Source organism: Lissotriton helveticus, chromosome 1_1 (genome assembly GCF_964261635.1).
Source record: "Lissotriton helveticus chromosome 1_1, aLisHel1.1, whole genome shotgun sequence".
Lineage (NCBI taxonomy): Eukaryota > Metazoa > Chordata > Amphibia > Caudata > Salamandridae > Lissotriton > Lissotriton helveticus.
This window is the reverse complement of record NC_136057.1, coordinates 107,112,878-107,140,281: the sequence shown is the minus strand read 5'-3', so window position 1 is coordinate 107,140,281 and position 27,404 is coordinate 107,112,878. Positions and strand designations below refer to the sequence as shown.

General features: G+C 47.8%; 1 protein-coding gene across 1 annotated transcript in view; it reads right to left on the bottom strand.

Moving 5' to 3' along the window:
- Positions 1–366: 366 nt before the first annotated feature.
- The window catches only part of LOC144759197 (uncharacterized), a 174,777-nt gene continuing 147,739 nt past the window's right edge, over positions 367–27,404 (bottom strand). Inside the window, exon 7 of the mRNA XM_078646473.1 lies at positions 367–406. Within this exon, the coding sequence (XP_078502599.1) occupies positions 367–406 (40 nt within the window). The remainder of the gene's footprint in view (positions 407–27,404) is intronic.

Sequence of the window (27,404 nt, the reverse complement as noted above, 5' to 3'; positions counted from 1 at the left end):
TGTCAAGTATTGAGGGATTACAGGAACACCCCGCATAGCTCCACAGGTCGATGCCCGGCAGAATTGGTGCTGGGGCGGTCGAGCAAGACAAGACTACCACAAATGGAGGTGAAGACGAGCGCTGATCGGAGTGACACTGCAAAACGAGATCAAGAAGCCAAAATGAAAATGAAAGTGTATGCGGATCAACGGAGACACGCGTCTGAATCGAAACTGACTGAAGAAGACCTGGTGATGGTGAGGCAGAAACAACACCGAAAATCGGACAGCCCATTCTCCAAAGAACCACTGACGGTAACGAAGGTGAAAGGATCGATGATAACGGCAGCCTCTGACCAGAGAAAATAACAAGAAACAGCTCTCACTTCAAGGAGCTGAAGGCGGAGAAAGAAGAAACAGCAGCAGCCTGGAAAGAGGAAGATGAAGGATCAGTAGACTACAGAGACACAAGGCCAAGAAGAACTTGTAGAAAAACGCAGAGACTCATTGAAGAGATGTAGCGCGACCAAGATTGTCGATCTCTCTCCCCCCCCCCTCTCTCTCTCTCTCTCTCTCTCTCTCTCTCTCTCTCTTACAACTGTGATTAAGGACTGACAATGGGGGGGGGAGGACAGTGTTTATGAAAATATGTCATGAACAATTGTTTGCAACAAAGGGGGCGATGTCATGACCTGACAGTAGGGGCGACTGGCCAGGGAGCACTAGGACGCTAGGACCCTGTGGGTCACAGGACGAGTGATCAGGTCACCGGACACCAGATTCGGTGAGGGGACAGGAAGTGGAGATTACAGCTAGGACTGATGAAGAGGACGGAGTACATATGACCTGCTCAAGAATAATAAATAACGTGAGTGCAATCACAGACCTGTTGTGCCGTGTCTTCATGCGACCGCTGCCCAGCTGATACAATACGACATGCACGTGGCCTGACCGCCGAACATCTATCCCTTCCCCCTCCCCCACTTTATTCCAGGTAGAAGCCCCCGGCGGACTCGGGCCGTGGGTTCTGAAACAGCTGGCGAGCTGCGGCCGGGCGTCACTAGGGTTGATGTCACCCGGTGCGGGTAACTCATGGTGTCACCCCCTCACGACTTACCGCATGGACCATCTCACCCTCTGCCTGCACCATCTCCCCTCTGCCTGCACCATATCCCCTCTGCCTGCACCATCTCTCCCTCTGTCCGCACCATCTCCCCTCCGCCTGCACCATCTCCTTCTCTGCCTGCACCATCTCACCCCCTGCCTGCACCATCTCACCCTCTGCCTGCACCATCGCACCCCCTGCCTGCACCTTCTCACCCTCTGCCTGCACCATCTCACCCTCTGCCTGCACTATCTCCCTCTCTGCCTGCACATCCACCCCCTCCGCCTGCACCCCCTCCCCGCCTGCTGCTCTTTTAACCCTTTCCTCGTCGCCTTTTCCTGCCCCCCCCACCCCCATTGTTTCTCCCTCACAGTTCTTGGCTCTTCTCAAAGTGATTGAAATAAACTCATGAAATGCACTTTGAATGCGTGCGCGCAACACTGAGTGGAAAAGTTTAAATAGACATAGAAGACACACGCCCTCACCTTCGAGCACAGCAGGGAGGGGGGTGAGGCTGGCAAGGATGAGGGCAGAAAACGTCTAAAATGGGGGTTTTATGGAGAAAACGTGACCAGAAAACATTCGCCTTGCAGTGGATATAAACACAGGAGAAGCTTATTAACTAAAAGTCAAACTTAGTTCGCATTATAATTCCTTGCTGCTGACTCCGCTCTCACCTCGAATGACCAGCTTGTTCCGCAGTGACATTAGTTGTCTGTCAAGCATGCTAGAGGGGCTCCGAGTCCAGGGTGGGCAGGCGTCACGGGATGAAGAAATCCACTCGGCACTCGTGAAATATAACATAGGCAAAGCGGCCTTCTCAAACGCACAAAGGCTTCACCGGGCTCAATGACCTCCGGCGCGGAGGAAGCAATGGGATGGATGCTGCGAAGAGGAAACCAGGCCTGGCAGCAGCAGGAGAAAGAAAGAGACAGGTCCTTGGGAGAGAGGCTAACATGGCCGCAAGCCGGCGTGTCCTTAAATAACACTTCATGTCCAGTTCATGTCCACTCGTGCGCTCGTTGTTAATGAATTGTCACTGAGCCTCCTGTATAAATATTTAGCAGTAACAAAGCGCCCACCGAATCTGAGGCCTAGTCTGGGCAACTTCCTAGGACCCTGTGTCAGTGCGTACAGCGCGCTGGTGGCTACAGGAACTGACTGCAGCTGCGCTAATCTGTTGATCCGATCCCGCTCAGCGTGAGCCCATCATCAACATCAATTAACATAACCAACAGAGGGGGGTGTGGCTGATACTCAGTGATGATGACGTCAAGGAGCCTGGGACTGGGAGAGCAGACTCTGCGCTTGTCAGAGAGGCACAACGTTTCATTAGGCTCAGGGTTCATTATAAAGCAGAGCAGAGGTGAGGTGAGGCTGCAGCGTAACGGTGTCACCCCATGTGATGGCGTCATTCGGTGCGGTCCGCACCCCCCGCACCCACTTAGTGATGCCACTGCGCATGAAGACAGCAGCTCAATCGTGAGAGTTAATCATGGCCCGCACCTTTACAATCCTTAAAACGCTCCACTGTATCACTCGGGCTGGCTGGACGGATTCCTGTCTCCTTCAAAACTGGGCAGGTCACCCCTCTGCTTAAAAAACCCACTGCTGATGCGAATGACCTCAACAACTTCCGCCCCATCACTAACCTACCCTTTCTTGCGAAGATCACAGAAAGATGTGTAGCGAAACAACTCTCTTGTCATATCAAGGACAATGATCTTCTTGACAATTGTCAGTCCGGCTTCATCCAAAACTGAAGCACTGAAACAGCCCTACTGCAAGTGGTTGATGACGCGCTGAGGATACTCGATCCGGGGGGGTCCTGTCTTCTAATTCTCCTTGACCTTTCTGCAGCCTTTGGCACTGTCAATCACAACACCCTCCTCAATACTCTTCAAAAGAGAATGGGCATGGAGGGCACTGTGCTTAAATGGTTTGCATCCTTCCTTTCCGACAGATCCCAAATGATCAAAATAGCGAACAGTCTTTCATCTCCTGTGGTGAAGGTGTTCCTCAAGACTCTATACTTGCACCCACATTGTTCAATCTCTATTTAGAACCACTGGGAAATCTCCTAAGTAAATCCGGGATTCACTATCATCACTATGCAGACGACACTCAAATCTACCTAAAGTGGTCTCCACTCACGATCTCGCTATCCTAAGCTCGACTCTCAACTCCATTCAAAACTGGATGTCAACTCATCAACTGATTCTGAATCCCTCCAAAACTGAATTCCTCCTCCTCTCCTCCTCACTTTCTCCTCCCCCGGTTCAATCATGGAGGGATCAGATGAATCTACTTAACAATAAACCCATCATTGTCGACAGCGCATAATCCCTTGGTGTCATACTCGACACAAAACTCAATCTACTCTCCCACATAAATTCCATTGCAAAGTCTGTTCGATACCAACTGCGCCTTCTTTGGGCAATCCGTTGCTTTTTCCTGGAGCAGGACCTTATAACCCTGGTGCAACGCTGGTCCTCTCCAAACTTGACTACTGCAATTCTCCTCTTACGGGCCTCCCCAAATCCCACTTGTCCCCACTTAGATCTGTTCTCCATTCAGCAGCTCGTTTCATTTATGGGGCTAAAAGAAGCGACCACATCACACCGATGTTATCCACCCTCCGCTGGCTTCCCTTCGAGGCTAGAGCTATCTACAAGACCGCTTGTATCACCCATAAAGCCTTGCACTCCTCCTCTCCTCGCTTCCTAGCGAATAAACTGAAACTCTCTGGAGGCTCTAGACCATCTCGTAATGCGGAAAATCTACTGCTTGAACCTCCCACTTTCAAGAAGGAAAGATCGATGGCCCATTCCTTTTCAGGCAACGCGGTGAGAATCTGGAACTCCTTTCCGCCTCAGCTCCGGACCACCGCCTCTCCTATCAGGCCTTCAAAACGGACCTCAAAGTTCTTCTCCTTCTAAGACACTTCCAAAGTTAATTCATGCCCTCTATTATCTGAAGGAATTACTGAAAATTCTACTCTCCATGACTATGGAAGTGCCTTCCCAGTGTGTTCTTGTGATTGGAGTTTTTGCCATGTATTGCAGTATTATCCTTGTTTCTGTGTTTGGTTCTCTTTTGTAACCTGCACACACCACTTTTCCCTTGTAACACACCGTTTGCTACCTCCCACATTTTGTTTGCCTTTGATACTTGCCCAAGTGCCACCATTGCCTCCATAACGTTTGTTCTTGTGCCTGAGTGTCTAGCATATATTGCAGTATTATACCTTTAATTGTACTTTGTTTTTTCTTGTAACCTGCACACTTGTCACTTTTTCCTCCTGTGCACTGTTTGCTACCTCATGTATTTTGTTTGCTCTCAATTGTCACTTTTACCTCATGTAACTTAACGTCTGCTTTGTAATCTGTTCACGTGTTATGTTCTCCTCGTGTATCAGTTCTGTTCCTATTGTGAAGCTGTGAGAAGTTGGCCTGATAGGTGATGTTTCCAATTCTGGAACCACCTATTATCAGACCAAACAATCCCTTATGGTGTCAGGTTGTAAGTCAACCTTGTTAGACAAGCTATCCTAGGGGTAGCATGGACTAAGCAGCCTAAAGGCTTAACTTAAGAGGTCGTGTTAAGCGAGCTGTTTTACCACATACAATCCTGTAATATCAAATGAAAGGACACCACACAAGTATATATTATAAAAATATATGTGTTTATTACTAAAAACAATCCCCAGTATTCTTTATGAATAAAGGGGCACAAGCGTTAAATCAAAAGCACAGTTTAAACATACAAAGTTGCACAATTATGGATGAGGGCGGGTGGCCACTCAAACCATATACTAAACAAGTGGTATAAGAGATACCAATCGAACAGTGGTTAGGCCTAGGGCCTAGGGAATCGCTGGGAGCAGTCAGGACAAGCAGTGCTGAAGTCGGGAGAGGCCCACGGGATTCGGGAGCAGTGCGGAAAGCGCACGCATGCACCAATGTTAACCAATGGTGCGTAAAAGTTGCAAAGTTAAAGTTTAAGGACACTTCCGCTGAACCTAGAGGAACGAAACTTGAGACACAGACCCTAGAGATGTGTACCAGTGTGGGAACACCGGCGGAGCAAAGTTACCTCACCCACAGGAAGCGGGTGCACAGGGTCGAAGTTGAGTCGGGTTTCGTCACGCAGGCTCTTGGTGCTTGAAGCTGAAAGGGCTGCAGGCGGGGTGAAAGAGAAGTGTCCGGTGGAGTCCAAGGGTGGACTCGAGTCGAAAAGTACCTGAAAGCAGAGGGGACAGAGTCTGGGTCACTCAGTAGTGACCAGGGTGGAACCAGGACGGAACCAGGCAATGTCGGGCGCAATCAGGTCGCTGTCGAGGTGCTTCTCTCCGCTGTCACGTGGGCTCTGGGGCATCTACGACGTCCAGGAGCAGGTCACGATCTGTGCCACGCAGGCTCTCGCCGTCGGCGCTGTCGGCTTCAAGATTGGAGCAAACAACACTTGGCAAAAGCAATCCACGCGGAACCGGGAGATTGCTTCTCACTCGAACCAGGAGGGTCAGAGTGGGGGCTCCTTTTCAGGGGAGCTGGTGCAAATCTGGAGCAACCAGATTCACAAGTCGATTTCAAGTTTTCGTCGGCACAGGGGCCACTAGCCGGCTGGCAAGTGACCGGGCCAACGCGTTGAGCCAAATGGAGCAGAAGGGCCCCACGCAGCACTCGTCAAGTGTGGAGGGCTGAACTTCGTTGCAAGAGTGGCTCAGGGTGGGGGCTTCTCAAACCCCGGTGTACAGCTTCGAGGGTCACTCGTGGGCTGCACGGTCAGCGTCTCATGGTCAATTCAAGATGGCGTGCCCCACGCTTCCGGTCGCCTCCACGGGTCTCAGCTCTGTAGGGACTGTGGATCGGGCTGTTGGAAGGCAGGCAAGCTTGATCTCGTCGATCTCTGTCGCTCGAGTTCCGGCGGGAACTGCAACAAAGTAGACGTCGAGGGCTGGATGGTGCCTGTTTGCACAGGGTGGTCACTCCTTGACCACAAGGGAGATTCTTCGGGCTTCCACGTTGAGTAGGAGGTCCAAGGGTCCAGAGTTTCGTTTCTTATGTTTCGTTCAGGAAATCTGAAGTGCATTGGCACTGCTCCCACTCTTATTCGAATCTGGGGGGCGTGATTACCTGCTAGGTCCCCCCCTATGGGTGGGACCCAGGAAGGGGGTGGATACACCCCTTTCCTTTGATCCAGGCCGCCCTGGCACGAGGGCTGGAGTGCCCCAGAACCGGTTTGGCCGGATTATGCAAGGGGCAGCCTTGTGCGCCCCAGGCAGTGTCTGGTTTCTTTCAGACCTCCCTGCTACAATCCACTATCTCCTGTCTGGAGGGTGGTGACACCCTCCTGTGGCAGGAAACCCTTTGTCCAGGCCCCATTTGGCTGAGTTTCGGTCAGCTGCAGGGGTCCAGACTCTTGTCTGTGGCAGAGGCCTCCATTTTGTGGATCTAAGGCCCTTTTAGAAATTAACCGCATTACAGTAAAGGAACATGTCTTACCCCTCTAGAGGGGTGGAATGCTATCCCCGTCGCCAGAACTGGCGAGGGGATAGTATTCCAAATCGTATGACACCTTACACGACATGTTTTGATAAAGCCAAACCAGAGTTGCTATATAACCGCGAGGATTATAAGGCACTTAAGAGTATATGGTATGGCATTATCCTGAAACAGCTTAGGGAGTTGTTCCCGACAGCTGCAGACAGGCTCAGCTCATGCTAGAGCTCCATCTCACATTAAACCACGCACTCTGCCTCCAGGATTGATGAGGCCTTCCATAGGAGTGGCTCACAGGTTTATATGTGTCCAGATATAGGTTTAGATATAGGTATACTATATCTAAGTAAGGGGTGATTACACCACCTTACCCCAGCTGAGTGATCAGCCAGTTGTGTCAATTTAAGAACCAGCCAGGGGTGGCAAAAGATATGCTGCAGCCCCTGGTAGGCCTTGGTGGCCCCTATGCCCTGGGCACCTATAGTGCATTATACAGGGGCTGACAAGGAGTCCATTTCCAATTGTGGTATGTGCCTAGAGCACATGTATCATTAATTTAGTGAGAGAACAGCAGGCTGGGGGTCTGATCAGCAGGCCCACAGCCTCAGTAGTCGAAAACCAGTGAAGCAAAAAGCAAAAATGTGGGGTGACCATAGGATAGCAGACCCTACTCTCCTACACAACCCCCCCCCCAAACGCAGGGACATTAAACTAACCTTGACCAGATAAGTCTTCATGTTCTAAGTGAAAGTACCTGGAGAGACCATCTGCATTACCATGGTCAGTCCCTGGGCGGTGCTCCACTGTAAAGTCCATCCCCTGTAGGGAAATGGACCACCTGAGCAGTTTGGGATTTTCACCCTTCATCTGATTGAGCCATAAGAGGGGCTTATGGTCTGTCTGAACTAGGAAGTGAGTTCCAAACAAGTAGGACCTCAACTTCTTCAGGGCCCAAACCACAGCAAAGGCCTCCCTCTCAATGGCTGACCAACGTTTCTCTCTAGGGGTCAGCCTTCTGCTAATGAAAGCAATGGGCTGGTCTTGACCATCTTGATTAAGTTGTGAGAGCACAGCTCCCACCCCCAACTCAGAAGCATCTGTCTGTACAATGAACTGTTTGGAGTAGTCAGGACTCTTCAGGATAGGTGCAGAGCACATGGCCTTCTTCAGGTCATCAAATGCCTTTTGACAGCTAACTGTCCACTGAACCTTTTTTGGCATCTTCTTGGATGTCAAGTCATTTAATGGTGTCATTATAGACCCATAGTTTTTCACAAACTTTCTGTAATACCCAGTCAGGCCCAAGAAGGCTCTGACTTGTGTCTGGGTAACTGGAGGAGCCCAGTCCTGTATGGCCTGGATCTTGCTCTCCGGTGGCTGAACCTGACCTCCACCTACTAGGTGGCCCAGGTATACAACCTTACTCTGCCCTATCTGGCACTTGGTGGCCTTGATAGTCAGGCCTTCCTTTTGCAGGGCCTCCAGAACTTTCTTCAGGTGGATCAGGTGATCCTCCCAGGTGGAGCTAAAGACAGCAATATCATCTAGATATGCTGCACAAAAGTCATCCAACCCAGTAAGGACTTGGTTCACCAACCTTTGGAAAGTGGCAGGTGCATTCTTCAAACCAAAGGGCATTACCACAAACTGATAATGTCCACTAGGGGTAGAGAATGCTGTTTTGGCTTTTGACTCCTCAGCTAGCCTGATTTGCCAGTAGCCAGCTGTCAGATCAAATGTGCTCAGAAACTTGGCAGAAGCCAATCTGTCAATGAGCTCATCTGCTCTTGGAATGGGGTGAGCATCTGTCCTAGTGACAGCATTGAGACCCCTGTAGTCCACGCAAAATCTCATTTCTCTCTTTCCATCTTGGGTATGAGGTGTTATATAGCTCCTATATATCCTTATATCGTGTTGAGTTAGCATAGGTACATTTGAGGTTTAAACGCCATTTTTCCTTTCTTGCAACTTCTGCACACGACCCTAAATTGTTGACTTAGCTTTCGACCTAGTGGTTTGCCGTGGTGTATGTGAGAATAATATGTTATTGCTCTGATATCAGCTTTGTTTAATAAACCATGTCTGCACGGAGAGTGCTGAAGTTTCAGGAGCAACACGATATGGAATTGTTATGAGGTCTGATCTCCACGCCTTCATAGTCATAACACAAGTGCAGCCTTTGCCAACTTGGGCTTGAGGCGGGATTGATATTGCTTTGCACGAGAATTGTTAAAACACTTGATGCGGTGCACATGCAGAGAGAGCTGGTGTATGCTGATGTGATTCCTTCATGCTAGGACACTAAGGTATGGGCCCGCCCTAAAACAACCCAAAGAGACCTTCTTAGCTAATAATATAATATATGTGTTAGGGAGGGTGAGATATAAGTGTTGTTAACTCTTATTCATTACAGCATGTTAACATGCTGTCACCATTCGCTTTTTATGTCTTAGTAACTATGCTGATAATTTTGATACTGATAATAAGTATACTTGTATTATCTAAGATACTGCGCCTGAGAAGACGGCATTAGTAAACAAACATTTCAAATGCACATGTGTCTTCTTTACTCCATGTTCTGGTTTGTAATGATAATATAACAAAAGAGTGTTCATGAGTTCCACGTACCCTGAGGTACTGTAAGTTCATGTTCTGGTTTGTCTAAACATTGGGAGTTCAGATATGTCCAATGAGACACTGTAGCTAGCTCGGTAAGGGGTGAGTTGGTTGCTAAGGTAAGTTTTGGGACACCCTAATTTGCCGAGGTTCCACTCCTCTGTGCACAGTTCTGTGTGAGAACAGAAACCCTGCGACATGGCGCCCAACGGTTTCGGTGGTCTTATATCATGACACTCGAGTAGTATATCGTTCGAACCTTAACCCCTTCACATCCGTTTCCGGAAAACGGGGTGTCGGTGAAACCTACCTATTTTTTGAGATAGGTCTTTTTCAAGCTTGATTCTTTCTAAAACGGTTTCTTTGAATTACTACCCAGTTGTGCTACAAAGTATTCTTTGTGTTTTCTTGTTTCCAGTGTAGTCATGGCGGCGGTGGCCATTGCGCAACATAGTCGCGTGGCGGTGCGCAACCATCTTCAGACGTACCAGGTACCGGTGGATGGGATGGCTGTGGTTTTAGTGGTGTGTGCAGATCCGGCGTTCCCTTACGAGTTGTTTTACTCTTGGGTTACGTTTCCGGCAGTGGACGCAACTTCTGGGTTGTTCCACTCCTACACCGCCTCAGCTGTCCCGGCTGAATATACACCGTACAGGGCACTGGAAATACCTATTGATCATTGGCAGCATCGCGTTTGGTTTGATGGCGCCCTCCCCCACTCTTTGTCCGCTGCGAGGTTAGGTCCACTCTCGATTCCAGGTACTAACTGGCCTGCGTTGGGTGGTTTTACCCCGCACCCGAATCACGGTGCTTGTACCCTTCAGGAGATTCGAAGGTTACATGTTGTGTCTATTTCCGTGATTCGTGCACTAGTGCAATACATTGGTCGTCATCTCCCGGATGGTCCCCCGGGGGGTCCGGCCGCTCAAACGGAACGTGTTGGTTTACGGCTTAATCCAGTTATGGTAAATTCTGTTTTTGGTCAACGCCCTGATAATAAAGATGATTTTCCTTTTTGGCTGGCCGAGAAATTTGACCAACTGGAGGCCGTGTTTCCCAATTCTTCTCCTGCTGACAAACATAGAATGTTGACTGTGAAAGCTGGGGTAAGACTTTTGCGGCTGTTTATGCGAGGTGCTTCGGCACCCCATCTATGGCTGTACTGCCTACGATCATAAAACGTGTTCAGGATGATCACGGTCCTGAGGCAGCGGTTGAATTGGGTATGCGCCTGTGTGGTTCTTTTGAGATTGTGAGTGATCTCATACTCTCCAACATCAAGGGAGATGCAGTGAACTTCCAGGTTTTTAATGCATTGGCAGCGTTACCCGATGCCGAAAAGCCCCGCCAGTTAGCGAAGATTGTGGTGGCCGCTTACAAAACTATCGGTCGCACAAGTAAAGGTTTAAAGTACTTCGCGGTTAAGGATAAAAAACAACCACAAGTGCAATCTGCTGCGGCAGATGTACAACCGAAGTCCAAAAAGCAAAATTGGCCTCAGAAACAGAAACAGGGGAAGCAACAGCAGCAAACGCAGGAATCTTATCCTGCAACACAAGTCCCTGCGCCGTCTGAGAAAGTTTATGATTTGCGCGATCGCGCGATGATTAAATCACCTGATCGATTTCAGGTTTCTGATCAACGCTCTCCTCGTTCCTTACAGGACTCATCGGCCCAGAAGACCGGTGGAGGAGGAGGCGGACGGGGACGTGGTGGCCAACAGGGACGTGGCCAGCCCCGCCAGACAGAGGGCGCTTGGAAGCAGGAGGATTCTACGCCTAAGAGACCGCAGTTTGCGAAAAAGAAAGTCGCAGCCTTAACAGCGCATCGATATGCCACAGATAGTGAGAACGCGGCTTCGGAATCTGACGTGGGCTCTGACCTTGCTGGACAGCGCGGCGGAGAAAACCATAGTCAGAGAGGCGCTGCGTCCACTACTGAGGGTGACAGCGACTGATGTCTACGTTGTGATAGAAACAGCGGATACGAGACTTGCTCCCCCTGAAAGACTATATGAAATTGTCCTGTTAATTGAAGGTGACATACAGCGTACCGTTAAAGGTGTATTTTGGGAGAATCTGTCTTCTACATATGATATTTTACTTTCGGAGGCTGACTGGCCCCCACCTTTTGTGCTCGCGGCGCCGCGAGGGGAGGAGGTGATCCTACCCAGTTTCGCGAACACTGTCTCGAAAGAGCATGCGCAGCATTTTGCAGGAGAGTGGGCTCGGGCTCTCGCGCCGGCTCTGTACCGTAACCAATGTGGTTGGGATAGATTGTCGCCTTGCCACGAACTTCCATTGCGGTCTCAGCCGCAGCCTCAACCTCAATATCCCATTCGGCGTGAAGCTAAATCTTCCGTCGCGGAAATCCTTGAACAATTGGAATATCAGGGAGTTATTGAAACGTGTGTGTCACCGATGAATAATCCCCTTTTTACTGTGAACAAACCTGACGGATCATATCGTTTGGTTTTGGATTACCGGCATTTAAACTCGCATTGCCGTAACTGTGCTGTACAGAATACCCACGGCTCTGCCCTAGTGGATAGTCTCGTGCGTAAGCGTTTCAAGACAACGCTTGACATATCCAATGGTTTTTATGCCCACAGATTGGACAGCTTTAGCTCCCAATGGACCAGTTTTACGAGCGCTGGAGTCCAAAAGCAATTCCGGCGTCTTCCAATGGGCTATAAGAATAGTCCTGGTATATTTACCGCTCGCATTGTCTCTATTCTGGAGGCACTCGACCCTGATGCTTTTTCTTATGTGGATGACATATATCTCACAGACGACGATATTTGGGAGCATCTGTGTCGTGTAAATTCTGTTATTTGCAACTTCGCTGACATGGGTTACAAATTTAACTTTGCAAAATCGCACATTGCTGAACACACAGTGTTGTTTTTGGGCTATGAGCTCAACAATGAAGGTAGAGGTTTGGCTCCTCACTTCTTAGAGAAGTGCGCACAATTGCGCGCTCCTACAACACTGAAAAAATTACAATCTTTACTGGGCTTTTTGAATTTCGGCAGAACTTACATTCCGGAATATGCCCAGCGTATCAAGCCATTGTATGCTTTGATACAACCAACTTTCTCAAAATCATGCTGGCTGCCTGAGCATTCAGCCATTTTGCAATCCTTGCAGGCTGATCTGCTCGCTTCTAAATATTTACTGACTCGTGATAACCACACCAACCTGGTAATAAGAATAATTCCTGGGACGGTGGGTTTCACATACCTCACTTTTAATGAAGGTGACACAGTACCTATTGCTTACAAGTCACACTTGTACACTTCGGCTGAGTTGCGGTTTCCCACAGTGGAAAAGGTTTTAACTGCTGTACAGATGGCAATTCTTAAGGAACGAGCACTGTCTCAGGGGAAACGCATGCTAGTGGTAACACCCTGTCCTCATTTGGAGGCAGTCACGAAAGCCAGTGTACCAAATTCAAAAGCTTTGCACCCTCGGTGGATTCAGTGGGCTGCGTCATTGTCATCCACGGATGTCATGTTTATTTTTGACGCCTCCTTACGGTCGCAAGAGTACTTGCAGTATGAATTCGTTCATCCTGCTCCTCTGGCTATGCGACCTTTGGAGGACTTCCATTGCATCATTTACACTAATGGGTCGGCGCAGGTTGCGCATGGCTCTAAACATGCCTACGTTTCCGCATGCGCCATTGTGGTCGGTGCTATGTTGAATGATGAGTTCATTTCCAGGGAGGTGCGCACGTTGCCCCTGGGCGATTGCACCGCACAATTGGCAGAGCTTCGTGCTCTATTACTAGCGTTAGAGTACGCGGATCCAAGTGTTACTACTCTGATTGTAAGTGATTCTTACTACTGTGTCCAGTCTTACAATGAAAACTTGTTCTTTTGGATTCAAAATGATTTTCATGATTCAAAGGGTAGCACAATAAAACATAAAATGATCTGGGTTCGAGTGGCAGAGCTTAAGGCTAAGTTGCCACTCGTTTTTGTTATTCATACTCTCGGTCATCAGCGCGTAGGAGTTCACGCTGTTGGCAACTCGCTTGCTGATAAAGCAGCGAAATCAGCAGTATCTACATACTTAGTTGCAGCGGTTACTAGGTCTAAAACCAAGATTGATAGCGACATCTTGGCAGCGATTGCTGCCTCTGAGAAGGGAAGTAAACATCCTGCGGGATTCCCTTCGAAGTATAAATACCACTTAAGTCCCGAAAAGGTTCCTTTTGTGACTATTCCTGATGTTGGGGAACGGCTGATTCCCAACTCTGATCGCAGAGCAGACTTGATTACAGCGGCTCATGAAGGTGTGGCGTCTGCGCATGCGGGCGTCTCGGCCACTGTAACGCAGTTACAACAACGTTTCTGGTGGCGGGGACTGTACAAACAGACGCGTGATTATGTCCTTCTTTGTGACATATGCCAGCAGATTAAACCTTCAACTGCTACGCGTCCGCCACAGACTCAGTTGTACATTTCTAATAAACCGCTAGGCTGTGTTTATTTAGATCACTGCGGTCCTTTTTCATCTGATACTGCGTATAAGTACATCTTAGTAGCAGTTGACTCATGCACACGCTTTGTGTGGGTATGGCCACATCGCAGCGCTGATTCACGGACTGTCATTAGAGATTTGCGTATCTTTATAGGGATTTTTGCCTGTGGTGCCTTCCATTCGGATCAGGGTCCGGCTTTCGCCTCTAAGGCGTATAAGGATGCCATGACTTCGTTGGGGGTCCAAGTCAAGTTTTCGTCTCCCTACAGACCTGAGGGTAATAGTGTAGTTGAGCGAATGAACCGTGATTTAAAGCAATCTTTGACAGCCCGAGTTATAGGCACTGGCAGAAACTGGCTGGCTCACCTCTATGGCGTGCAGCGTGCTCTTAATAATCTCCCTAGAAGGTCTCTGGGTGGGCGGACCCCATACGAGATGCTCTTTGGCATCAAGATGTACGTCCCTGACCTTGACGGTCTAGACTTGGTGGTTCGCGCCACTTGCTTTGACGCAGATGAACATTGCAATGTTTTACAGAATCTACAAAAGACCAGAGACAGTCTTGCAAAGGAACATTTGCCCTCCACGTCGGATGATGCGTTGCAGATCCCGGTAGCTGGCTGGTTACCCCAAGTTGGCGAACTGGTTCGAGAGAAGATCGATAACAAGAAAGAATTTGGTCCTTCCTATCGAGCTCCGGTTCCCGTCCTTGGAGTGAAGGGCACAAGAACAGTCATTTTACCACCACTTCCTGGTCGTAAGGAAAACAGGTTTATTTCAATTGACAATGTCAAGATACACAGAGTGGCCGATTCTTCTTAGCATGACACCGGCTGTTTCCTGTCCTTCCATTGTGAGAAATTCAGTTATGCCCACTGCTTCTAATATTGAACCTGAAGTGGCCATCGAATTACCTGCTGTTTCCAGTCCATTATTAAATAATTTACCCGGAACTAACGTTGATGAGTTGGACTATACATACCCCACTGATTTGTCCATGCCTGACCTGCAAGCTCGTTTAGCCACGGAATCCAGATTTTCATTTGACTCTGCTTCCCTTGCCTCGAAAAAACCCTCTCAAATTGCAGTTTATGCTAGCCTGTTTAAAAAACATTTTTTGATACCTCCTTGGACATACATTTGGCTGGTCCTTTTTTCAGTTTACCTTTTTATGTCAATTGGTTTTGTGTTTTATTTTTTTCGAATTATGAATGGACACTATGTCGAGGAGAGAACTTGCATTACTCATTTAAATGGAACTTTGGCCCCACTTTCCTCTTCACATTCTACACACAGATTAAAAAGAGACTTGACTTTGGTTAACATCACAGCATGGCCTGTTCTGGATGGAATCGCGTGGGATGCAGTTCGGTTTCAAATTCATGGCCCAACGGAAGTCGTTAATGTTCCTAATGTACTTAGAGTGAATATGGGGGATGTGGTGAAACAAAACATTCGTTCTGATGATTGGGATGTTAATGCTGTGGAAAGTTTGTTTTCTGATTTGCAATACTATGCTGCTTTTGATGCTGAGGATTTATATTTAGAATCTGCTAATTATGGTGAATTGTTCTGTTACCAACATTATGGCAATCACTTCTTACACAAGACATCTTCCCGAAGGGATGCTGTTAATTTTACTCAGTGGGAACATTGCCCAGCACCTACACGAGGGAGTTCAGAAACGTTTCTTAAAAAGTATACTTATTTCACTGACTTTAATCAGTCCAATCCCGAGTCCTTTTATTTTAAATTTCACAAACAGCCACTGTCCAAGGTTAGACTTACCGATACAAAATTGTTGTATTCGAAGGCCTTCCTAGATCAATTAGTTACTGGGGGCTATGAGTTATGGAAGGAAACAATAGACCTTAAATCGGTTTGGGGTTCAAGGGCCTGGCAGGTACGAGGCACTGAGGCTTTGCACCGTGCATGTCTCATCCCGAATCATATGTTGTTTTTAAATGAAACCATTTCCCAGACCACATGCTTTGGATTGGCTACATCTAAAAGGTTAAACACCCCGTCTTTCCCGGAGTTGGAGGAATATGAGGATTGGAGTAATTTTACTCAATTGTCCATTAAAGATATACAGGCTCTGCTTCTTAATTCCTCCTTTAACATTTCCAGTATGAATCCTAAGGGTTGGCTGCTTTGGCACCGTAGTGCTGATTCTTGCCAAAAAAGATTTTTAAATATAACTGACGGTTTTAAGACTGTTAGATCTGATCCCCGGTTTGATTTGAGTCATACTGTCACCTCTTACTCTGTGGGCAAGTTGTGTCAAGTTTGGCTGAAACATTCAACTTTACCTGCGGTTAAGTATCACCTTTCCAAACTGAATGCAGACGTGGATTTAAATGATTTCATTAGAGGCCCAGCTAGTGGCAGGTCGAAAAGGTGGTTATATGGGGTTTACAATGAAATTTGGAAACTGTCACAGATTGAGGCTGCTACACGCCTTAGGGCTATTGATCAGGCGAATCTTGAGAAAGTGCTTGCAGTCGTTGACAATAGCATTAACGTGCTTTCCTCTAGAATTTACACATTGGATAATATTGTGTCGTCTGTTGTTGATATTGTGCATGATGAAGTGTCAGTATTATACCATGGTCAAAATCAATTGCGGTCAATCATGCAGTTTGCATGGACACTTCAGACTCTGAAAATGGGTAAAGTTCCCTGGGGATACATGAACGTTTCCTCTTTATTTGCACCGTTTAATTTGACTGACAAACAACGCTTGCTTTCAATGCGTGATGCTTCCTTTTCTATGTTACATATTGAAAGGTTGGAATCTTTACCTTTTTCTGTGGCAGAAGCCACTGCTGCTACTTGGCTTATCCACGGTTTAATAACACTGCCTTTTGCTTTATATAAGTTTTCAAATTGTATGAAATATGTGCCAATAGGTCGTTTTGAACCCTTAGGTAGCGGTTTTCTTCATGAGGTCTGGTCACTCCCATACACATACAGATGTTTCAAGGATGAACAGGAGGTTTATCTAACAGGGGAGGAGTGTACTGAGACGCAAGATCATTCTTTAATGTGCAGACACATACAGTTACACGGTTCATGTAACAAGGACCGACCGAATATGGCTTGCGTTTTACAGGGCACGCCAGTTCCTGCTGTCATCCCCACGTTTAAATTGTTAGAAAATGGTAGTTATTTGATGCTCAATAATGAAAACTGTTGTGGGTTAATTAAAGGTATAGCTTTCATAGTAACAGTAAGTGAGCGAGTTATTTGCTGCAGAAATGTTCTTTATCCTCCCACACGTGAACATAGGGAGTCTTCCATTTGGCCACAGATACCGACCTTGGGAGCAGAATTCAGCGGCATGGCTAGAATAAGAGCTCTTTTGTCCCAGAAAGAGGTGGCCTTGAGCTCAGCCCGTGAAACTTTCGTGCTTCACATTGCTAACACCCGTACGGAGGTTCAGGCTCTTTTAAATACTGATTTGCCTTTGCATTTCGGAGCCATGGTTCGTTCTATCTTTAACGCATCCTCCACAACGGGCCTAGCACATTTTTTTAAAGTTGTTAGCAGTGGTCTCGTGACTTCCTTTGAGAAGATTTTTGGAGTCATCCCTGCCTTCTTCCATTCTATTTTTTCATCCTTATTTGGAGGGTTCCCGTTTTTTCTTGCATTAGCGGCTGGCGCTTTGGTGGTTTTCTGCCTTTTTAAATATGGATGCCCTTCCTGTGCAAGACCACGCGCAACTGCTACTGACGCGGTTTCGCAACCGCATGCTTGATTATTATGGCACACTGCCGTTGGCGACTCTAAGCACGGCGTTTGGATTATCTTTTCGGTTCTCCTATTTCACCTGTGTCCAGCCTGTATTTCGTTGCCTGACCTGTGATTTCCTTTGGGCCATTGATTTGTGTCTCTGCGGACCGATTTCTTCTGACGTCGATTTTAATCAGCTGATGAGTCCTATCATTGCTCACGAGTTGGTTTGTTCTGACGAGAGGATTATGGCCTTGGCGGTGGCGCATGGACTAATGGGTCCCTGGGATGTATTGTCGGCAGCGCAAAATTTCTTGGAACGAAGTTTTCTTGAAAACCCACCGAGCTGTCCTCTGATGGTTATAGAGGATCCGGTGCTGGGAGATCACGTATGTTCCTTTCATCTTTTAAATTGGATGGCTGAACTGTTTTCGGATGAGGACAGTGACTTCCTCCTGGAGGCTGTTGCAGCTTACTTTTCATATACAGTCTTATCATAAACACTGCCTCGAATTGACGTGCTGATTAATAGCATTTCCTTGATTTTATTGACTTTTGGTCAAGACATTTTATTTTTGCTTGCCTATTGGCTTGAGCCACATTATACCTTTGGGCTATTTTTTAGCATTAGTTTTTATAATTGAATTTTTATTCATGCTCGTTTATTGTTGGATTCTGCTCTCATGTGATGGCACTTCTGTTATCTTATTTAGTCCGTTCTCGGATCATGGGGGGGTGTTATATAGCTCCTATATATCCTTATATCGTGTTAAGTTAGCATAGGTACATTTGAGGTTTAAACGCCATTTTTCCTTTCTTGCAACTTCTGCACACGACCCTAAATTGTTGACTTAGCTTTCGACCTAGTGGTTTGCCGTGGTGTATGTGAGAATAATATGTTATTGCTCTGATATCAGCTTTGTTTAATAAACCATGTCTGCACGGAGAGTGCTGAAGTTTCAGGAGCAACACGATATGGAATTGTTATGAGGTCTGATCTCCACGCCTTCATAGTCATAACACAAGTGCAGCCTTTGCCAACTTGGGCTTGAGGCGGGATTGATATTGCTTTGCACGAGAATTGTTAAAACACTTGATGCGGTGCACATGCAGAGAGAGCTGGTGTATGCTGATGTGATTCCTTCATGCTAGGACACTAAGGTATGGGCCCGCCCTAAAACAACCCAAAGAGACCTTCTTAGCTAATAATATAATATATGTGTTAGGGAGGGTGAGATATAAGTGTTGTTAACTCTTATTCATTACAGCATGTTAACATGCTGTCACCATTCGCTTTTTATGTCTTAGTAACTATGCTGATAATTTTGATACTGATAATAAGTATACTTGTATTATCTAAGATACTGCGCCTGAGAAGACGGCATTAGTAAACAAACATTTCAAATGCACATGTGTCTTCTTTACTCCATGTTCTGGTTTGTAATGATAATATAACAAAAGAGTGTTCATGAGTTCCACGTACCCTGAGGTACTGTAAGTTCATGTTCTGGTTTGTCTAAACATTGGGAGTTCAGATATGTCCAATGAGACACTGTAGCTAGCTCGGTAAGGGGTGAGTTGGTTGCTAAGGTAAGTTTTGGGACACCCTAATTTGCCGAGGTTCCACTCCTCTGTGCACAGTTCTGTGTGAGAACAGAAACCCTGCGACAGAGGTTTTGGCACAAGGACTACTGGGCTGGCCCATGGGCTCTCTGATTGCTCAATCACTCCAAGCTCTAACATCTTTTGCACCTCAGCCTTCATGCAATCCCTGACATGGTCAGGTTGCCTGTAGATCTTATTCTTCACAGGCAGACTGTCACCAGTGTCCACCACATGGGTACACCAGTCAGTCTGGCTGGGTGTGAGTGAAAACAATTGCCTGTGGGCCTGCATAACTTGTCTGCAGTCCATCTGTTGCTGGTCAGTGAGGCTGCCTGCCAAGGCTACTCCATCTACTGAACCATCATCAGGGTTCTGAGAGAGCAGGTCTGGGAGAGGGTCACTCTCTTCCTCCTGATCCCCATCTGTGGCCATGAGCAAGCTCATGTCCTCCCTGTCCACAAATGCTTTCAAACGATTCACATGGATTACCCTGTGAGGGCTCCTGGGTGTTCCAAAGTCAACCAAGTAAGTGACTTCTCCTGGACCCCTCACAGGGTGGCCAAACAAAAGTTCAAAAGGGTTGTAGCCAACCCCCTTCTGTGGGACCTCTCTGTAAGCAAAGAGCAGGCAAGGTAAAAGAATGTCCCATTTCCGCCTGAGCTTCTCTGTTAATCCTTTTATCATGCCTTTTAGGGTCTAGTTAAATCTCTCCACAAGCCCATTGCACTGTGGATGGTAGGGGGTGGTAAACTTGTAGTTTACCCCACATTCCTTCCACATGGCTTTCAGATAGCTGGACATAAAATTGGTGCCCCTATCTGATAATACCTCCTTTGGGAAGCCCACTCTTGAGAAAACTGCAATGAGGGCTTTTGCCACCACAGGTGCTGTGGTGGTCCTCAGGGGAATAGCCTCTGGATACCTGGTGGCATGATCCACTACCACCAGTATAATTCTGTTCCCAGATGCTGTTTGGGGGTCCATGGGACCCACAATATCAATTCCAACTCTTTCAAAGGGAACCCCCACAACAGGTAGTGGTATTAGGGGGGCCTTTGTTGTGCCACCTGACTTACCACTGGCTTGGCAAGTGACACAGGAGCGACAAAACTCCTTGACATTTTCTGACATATGAGGCCAGTGAAAGTGTGAAACAAGCCTGTCCCACGTCTTGTTCTGGCCTAAGTGTCCTGCAAGGGGAATATCATGGGCCAAGGTAAGGAGGAACCCCCTAAACTGCAGAGGTATAACCAACCTCCTGGTCATGCCAGGCTTGGGGTCTCTAGCCTCTGAGTAAAGGAGTCCATCATCCCAATACACAGTATGGGTACCTTGGGCATCCCCAGCAGCCTCAGCAGCAGCCTGCTGTCTGAGGGGTTCAAGGGAAGGGCAATCTAATTGAGCCTGCCTCAGGTCTACCCTTGAGGGTCCCCCTGTCCCCAGAAACTCAACCTGGTCAGGTTCAAGTTCCTCAGAGACAGTCTCCTCTTGGACTGCAGAATCAGTTTCCTCTGAAACTTGATCCTCAACCTGGGGCAAGGTGGAAGGCTCAGCCTTTCCTCTCTTGCTCCTTCTCTTGGGTTGTGGTTGGTCTATTGTTCCAAGATCCACCACTGGTTCAGGAAGGCACTTCTTAGCCTGAGCCCTTGTCATGGCAAGGACATGCTCTGAAATCCCTAGCATTTCTGCATGAGTCCTGTACTCCACTTCTGACCAAGCTGAGCTTTCAAGATCATTGCCTAACAGACAGTCTACTGGTAGGTCTGCACTCACAACAACTTTCTTTAGGCCATCTACCCCTCCCCAGGAGAAGTTCACAACTGCCACACTATGGGAAGTAGTGGAGTTGCTTGCATTGGTCACTAGGTAACTCTCACCTAGTACAATCTGTCCAGGGTCCACAAAGTCAGGTGTCACCATTGTGACACTGGCACATGTGTCCCTGTAGGCTTGAGCCAGTTTCTCATTAATTAAAGGCGTCTGCCTATATTTGCCCAGGTTACTGGGACTCACTGCAGTGGGCAAATCTATGTCCACATCATATAGGAGAACTGCCTGAGTAGGGGTTCTGACTAGGCCAGATCCTACTTCAATGCCCAGGGTCAACCCAGCTACACCCTTGGACTGTGTTCCACCACTGCTTACTGGACTTGGGGCTGCAGTTGCTTTAGGAGCTGGAGTGGTGGAGACTGGATTTGCCTTAGTGCATTCACTGCCCCAGTGTGAAACTGATTTGCAGGTATTACACCAAGGTGTCTTTGGACCTTTATTCTTCTTCTTCTTGTTTCCATTTTGGGAACCACCCTCCTTACTATTAGTTTGGGGGCCTGAAGACTTCTGGTCTTTTTCTTTATCTTTATCTTTCTGATTCCCACCCTTCTGGTCTGTTTTCTTCTGGTCACCACCTTGGTTCTGGGGTTTCTGCTTAATCCTTGTTCTGACCCATTTGTCTGCCTTCTTTCCCAATTCTTGGGGAGAGGTCAGATCAGAGTCAATAAGGTATTGATGCAACAGCTGGTTTGTACAGTTATTAAGGATCTGCTCTCTCATTATAAGATTGTACAATCCTGTATAGTCTGAAACTTTACTTCCCTGCAACCAACCCTCCAGAGCCTTAGTGGCACAATCCACGAAATCAGTCCAGTCTTGAGTCTGTGCTTTTTGGGTGTCTCTGAACAACAACCTGTATTGCTCAGTGGTTAGGCCAAACCCTTCAATAAGAGCACTCTTCAAGACAGTGTAGTTTTTGGCATCCTCAGGTCTAACTGTGAGGAGCCTGTCCCTCCCTTTCTCAGAAAAGGAGTACCATAAAATTGCAGCCCACTGATCCTGAGGAACCTGCTGTACCATGCAGGCTCTCTCAAGAGCAGTCATCCATTTGTGGATGTCATCCCCTTCCTTTTAGGGGGGCACAATTTTTGTCAGGTTTCTATTATCATAGCCCCTGTCTTTTTCTTTAGGAATATTGCTGCCACCAGTGGCATCTAAGCCACACAATTTCTGCTCTCTTGCCAAGGTAAGTCTAGCTTGAGCCAAGGCTACCTCCTCCCTCTCTATTTGGAGTTTGACAGCCCTCATTCTGGCCCTATGCTCTAGCTTTTGAGAAGCAGTCATGCCTCTCTGAGATTCTCTAGAGGCACTAGAAATATGAGAGTCCCCTGAGGGAGATCTCACTCTTCTGTTGCCTGGGAGAATGACATGGTTGGATCTGGGGAGGTGCTGGCCCTCTCCATTTCCCAGTAGGTCTAAGTTGGCCTGGTTAAGCCTGGCAACTTGGACCTGGCTACCCCTCTGATCCTGATTCTCTGGGTCCTCTACTTCTGAGTCCTCCTCCTCCTCCTCTTCCTCCTCTTCTTTCTCCTCTGGAGTGGTATCAGTTACAGGGGGGTTCACTCCTTCTCCTGATTCTAAGGGGGGTTCATTTCCCTTCTCTAAGTCATCCTGCTCTAGAATGGCTATCAGGATAGGACATGTGGGACTTCTGCCCCTTTTTAACCCTCTTGATATGCACAAGGCTATCAAGTCCTTTCGGGTTAGTTTGTCATAGCTGGAAGTTGCCTTGGTAGCAGACCCTGAGGCTTTTCCTGTGTCAGACATGACTGCTAGTGAGGTGTAAGTGGTGCACTTACCTACACTAAGTGTTTTCCTACTGTACCTTGCTAGTGAGTTGTAGTCAGGGTGTGCTAATCCCTTTAATCTACAACTACTAAGTTCAGTAGAACTTAATATGCTAAGCTTTTGATTTATATGTACCTAGAGGTACTTGATGTGATCTTTCAATTTGATAAAAGATTGCAATGGTAAAACAACAGCAAGCTCAAATCCGCACCGCTGCTCACCAATGTGAGAAGTTGGCCTGATAGGTGATGTTTCCAATTCTGGAACCACCTATTATCAGACCAAACAATCCCTTATGGTGTCAGGTTGTAAGTCAACCTTGTTAGACAAGCTATCCTAGGGGTAGCATGGAGTAAGCAGCCTAAAGGCTTAACTTAAGAGGTTGTGTTAAGCGAGCTGTTTTACCTCATACAATCCTGTAATATCAAATGAAAGGACACCACACAAGTATATATTATAAAAATATATGTGTTTATTACTAAAAACAATCCCCAGTATTCTTTATGAATAAAGGGGCACAAGCGTTAAATCAAAAGCACAGTTTAAACATACAAAGTTGCACAATTATGGATGAGGGCGGGTGGCCACTCAAACCATATACTAAACAAGTGGTATAAGAGATACCAATCGAACAGTGGTTAGGCCTAGGGCCTAGGGAATCGCTGGGAGCAGTCAGGACAAGCAGTGCTGAAGTCGGGAGAGGCCCACGGGATTCGGGAGCAGTGCGGAAAGCGCACGCATGCACCAATGTTAACCAATGGTGCGTAAAAGTTGCAAAGTTAAAGTTTAAGGACACTTCCGCTGAACCTAGAGGAACGAAACGTAAGACACAGACCCTAGAGATGTGTACCAGTGTGGGAACACCGGCGGAGCAAAGTTACCTCACCCACAGGAAGCAGGTGCACAGGGTCGAAGTTGAGTCGGGTTTCGTCACGCAGGCTCTTGGTGCTTGAAGCTGAAAGGGCTGCAGGCGGGGTGAAAGAGAAGTGTCCGGTGGAGTCCAAGGGTGGACTCGAGTCGAAAAGTACCTGAAAGCAGAGGGGACAGAGTCTGGGTCACTCAGTAGTGACCAGGGTGGAACCAGGACGGAACCAGGCAATGTCGGGCGCAATCAGGTCGCTGTCGAGGTGCTTCTCTCCGCTGTCACGTGGGCTCTGGGGCATCTACGACGTCCAGGAGCAGGTCACAATCTGTCCCACGCAGGCTCTCGCCGTCGGCGCTGTCGGCTTCAAGATTGGAGCAAACAACACTTGGCAAAAGCAATCCACGCGGAACCGGGAGATTGCTTCTCACTCGAACCAGGAGGGTCAGAGCCCCACTCTTTTCAGGGGAGCTGGTGCAAATCTGGAGCAACCAGATTCACAAGTCGATTTCAAGTTTTCGTCGGCACAGGGGCCACTAGCCGGCTGGCAAGTGACCGGGCCAACGCGTTGAGCCAAATGGAGCAGAAGGGCCCCACGCAGTACTCGTCAAGTGTGGAGGGCTGAACTTCGTCGCAAGAGTGGCTCAGGGTGGGGGCTTCTCAAACCCCGGTGTACAGCTTCGAGGGTCACTCGTGGGCTGCACGGTCAGCGTCTCGTGGTCAATTCAAGATGGCGTGCCCCACGCTTCCGGTCGCCTCCACGGGTCTCAGCTCTGCAGGGACTGTGGATCGGGCTGTTGGAAGGCAGGCAAGCTTAATCTCGTCGATCTCTGTCGCTCGAGTTCCGGCGGGAACTGCAACAAAGTAGACGTCGAGGGCTGGATGGTGCCTGTTTGCACAGGGTGGTCACTCCTTGACCACAAGGGAGATTCTTCGGGCTTCCACGTTGAGTAGGAGGTCCAAGGGTCCAGAGTTTTGTTTCTTATGTTTCGTTCAGGAAATCTGAAGTGCATTGGCACTGCTCCCACTCTTATTCGAATCTGGGGGGCGTGATTACCTGCTAGGTCCCCCCCTATGGGTGGGACCCAGGAAGGGGGTGGATACACCCCTTTCCTTTGATCCAGGCCGCCCTGGCACGAGGGCTGGAGTGCCCCAGAACCGGTTTGGCCGGATTATGCAAGGGGCAGCCTTGTGCGCCCCAGGCAGTGTCTGGTTTCTTTCAGACCTCCCTGCTACAATCCACTATCTCCTGTCTGGAGGGTGGTGACACCCTCCTGTGGCAGGAAACCCTTTGTCCAGGCCCCATTTGGCTGAGTTTCGGTCAGCTGCAGGGGTCCAGACTCTTGTCTGTGGCAGAGGCATCCATTTTGTGGATCTAAGGCCCTTTTAGAAATTAACCGCATTACAGTAAAGGAACATGTCTTACCCCTCTAGAGGGGTGGAATGCTATCCCCGTCGCCAGAACTGGCGAGGGGATAGTATTCCAAATCGTATGACACCTTACACGACATGTTTTGATAAAGCCAAACCAGAGTTGCTATATAACCGCGAGGATTATAAGGCACTTAAGAGTATATGGTATGGCATTATCCTGAAACAGCTTAGGGAGTTGTTCCCGACAGCTGCAGACAGGCTCAGCTCATGCTAGAGCTCCATCTCACATTAAACCACGCACTCTGCCTCCAGGATTGATGAGGCCTTCCATAGGAGTGGCTCACAGGTTTATATGTGTCCAGATATAGGTTTAGATATAGGTATACTATATCTAAGTAAGGGGTGATTACACCACCTTACCCCAGCTGAGTGATCAGCCAGTTGTGTCAATTTAAGAACCAGCCAGGGGTGGCAAAAGATATGCTGCAGCCCCTGGTAGGCCTTGGTGGCCCCTATGCCCTGGGCACCTATAGTGCATTATACAGGGGCTGACAAGGAGTCCATTTCCAATTGTGGTATGTGCCTCGAGCACATGTATCATTAATTTAGTGAGAGAACAGCAGGCTGGGGGTCTGATCAGCAGGCCCACAGCCTCAGTAGTCGAAAACCAGTGAAGCAAAAAGCAAAAATTTGGGGTGACCATAGGATAGCAGACCCTACTCTCCTACACAAGCGCTCTGACGCCTTCGGGTAAAGTACGCGCTATATAAAAATGCATAAATAAATAAATAAATGATTGCCTGTATTGTGCTCACAAAAGACAGAATGCAGCTGGGAGACAAGTGTGGAGCTGAAACCAGGCGGGGTCGTCATTACTGTAATTACAAAGTACTGGTGTGGCATATCGGCGCTGGGAAAGCAGTTTTGAGCCGCCTTTGAAGCGGCAGGGGTCGCGAGGGTTCATTGTATTATTTATTTATGCGTGCTTGTGTAGCGCGGACTTTACCCGCTTCAGAAGAGCACAGAACTGCTATATGAGAACATTGCATGTGAACTAAATACAAAGCTCATGTTTCCTTATGTAATGGTGTGGCATATCGGCCAGAGCTGCCAGCTCTGGCGCTGGGAAAGCAGGTTCGAGCCGCCTTTGAAGCGGCAGGGGTCGCGAGGGTTCATTGTATTATTTATTTATGCGTGCTTGTGTAGCGCGGACTTTACCCGCTTCAGAAGAGGACAGAACTGCTATATGAGAACATTGCATGTGAACTAAATACAAAGCTCATGTTTCCTTATGTAATGGTGTGGCATATCGGCCAGAGCTGCCAGCTCTGGCGCTGGGAAAGCAGGTTCGAGCCGCCTTTGAAGCGGCAGGGGTCGCGAGGGTTCATTGTATTATTTATTTATGCGTGCTTGTGGAGCGCGGACTTTACCCGCTTCAGAAGAGGACAGAACTGCTATATGAGAACATTGCATGTGAACTAAATACAAAGCTCATGTTTCCTTATGTAATGGTGTGGCATATCGGCCAGAGCTGCCCGCTCTGGCGCTGGGAAAGCAGGTTCGAGCCGCCTTTGAAGCGGCAGGGGTCGCGAGGGTTCATTGTATTATTTATTTATGCGTGCTTGTGGAGCGCGGACTTTACCCGCTTCAGAAGAGGACAGAACTGCTATATGAGAACATTGCATGTGAACTAAATACTAGGGGCTAGATGTAGGTAGTTCATATTTACCGACTCTTAAATACCAAATTTTACCGATTCGGTATTTAAGAGTCGGTAAATATGAAGGGGGGAGATGTAGGTATTACAGATTCTGTAAATACCGAATCGTTAAGATTCGGTATTTACCGAATCTGTAAATACCGAATCGGTATTGCCCATTGATTCCTATGGGCCTTGAAGCCCATAGGATTCAATGGGCAATACCGATTCTGTAATTACAGAATCGGTAAATACCGATTTTAGCAAAGGTGCAAGGGGTGTCACTTTGACACCCTCTGGCACCCCAAAAATAGGCATGTGCGCCATGTGGCACACAGACATGCCCTAAGGGCATGTCTATCTGTCACATGGCTAGGTGTGCATGCACACATGTGCATGAACACTGTGGTTCTGAAAATGTCTGGACTCGTGTATTAATTTTGGACTCGAGAATTATACTTCGTCGTAACAGGACGAATCTAGTATCAAAAGACCGATAACAAGTATACAAGTATACAATGCACAAGCATTTTCGTCGTATTCGAGGGACGGTTTCACCTCGAAATCATCATTTACGTCCCAAACCCTTGGCTTCCATTTTGTGTACGGCAGCCATTTTAGTGAGTTGCCCTGTACATAGGCTTATAATCCAGCTGAATTCAAATCCCAAAGGACACGTACACCTTGATTGACTCTTCCCTGACCTGGGCAAGTTGGAACCATTGCCCCAGGCCGAACCTGTTTGGTCAGTTCCTCTCCCAGTGGCCGAACAAGATAGCATCAAGGCACAGCCTACCATAAAACCTTTTCATCGCACACACGC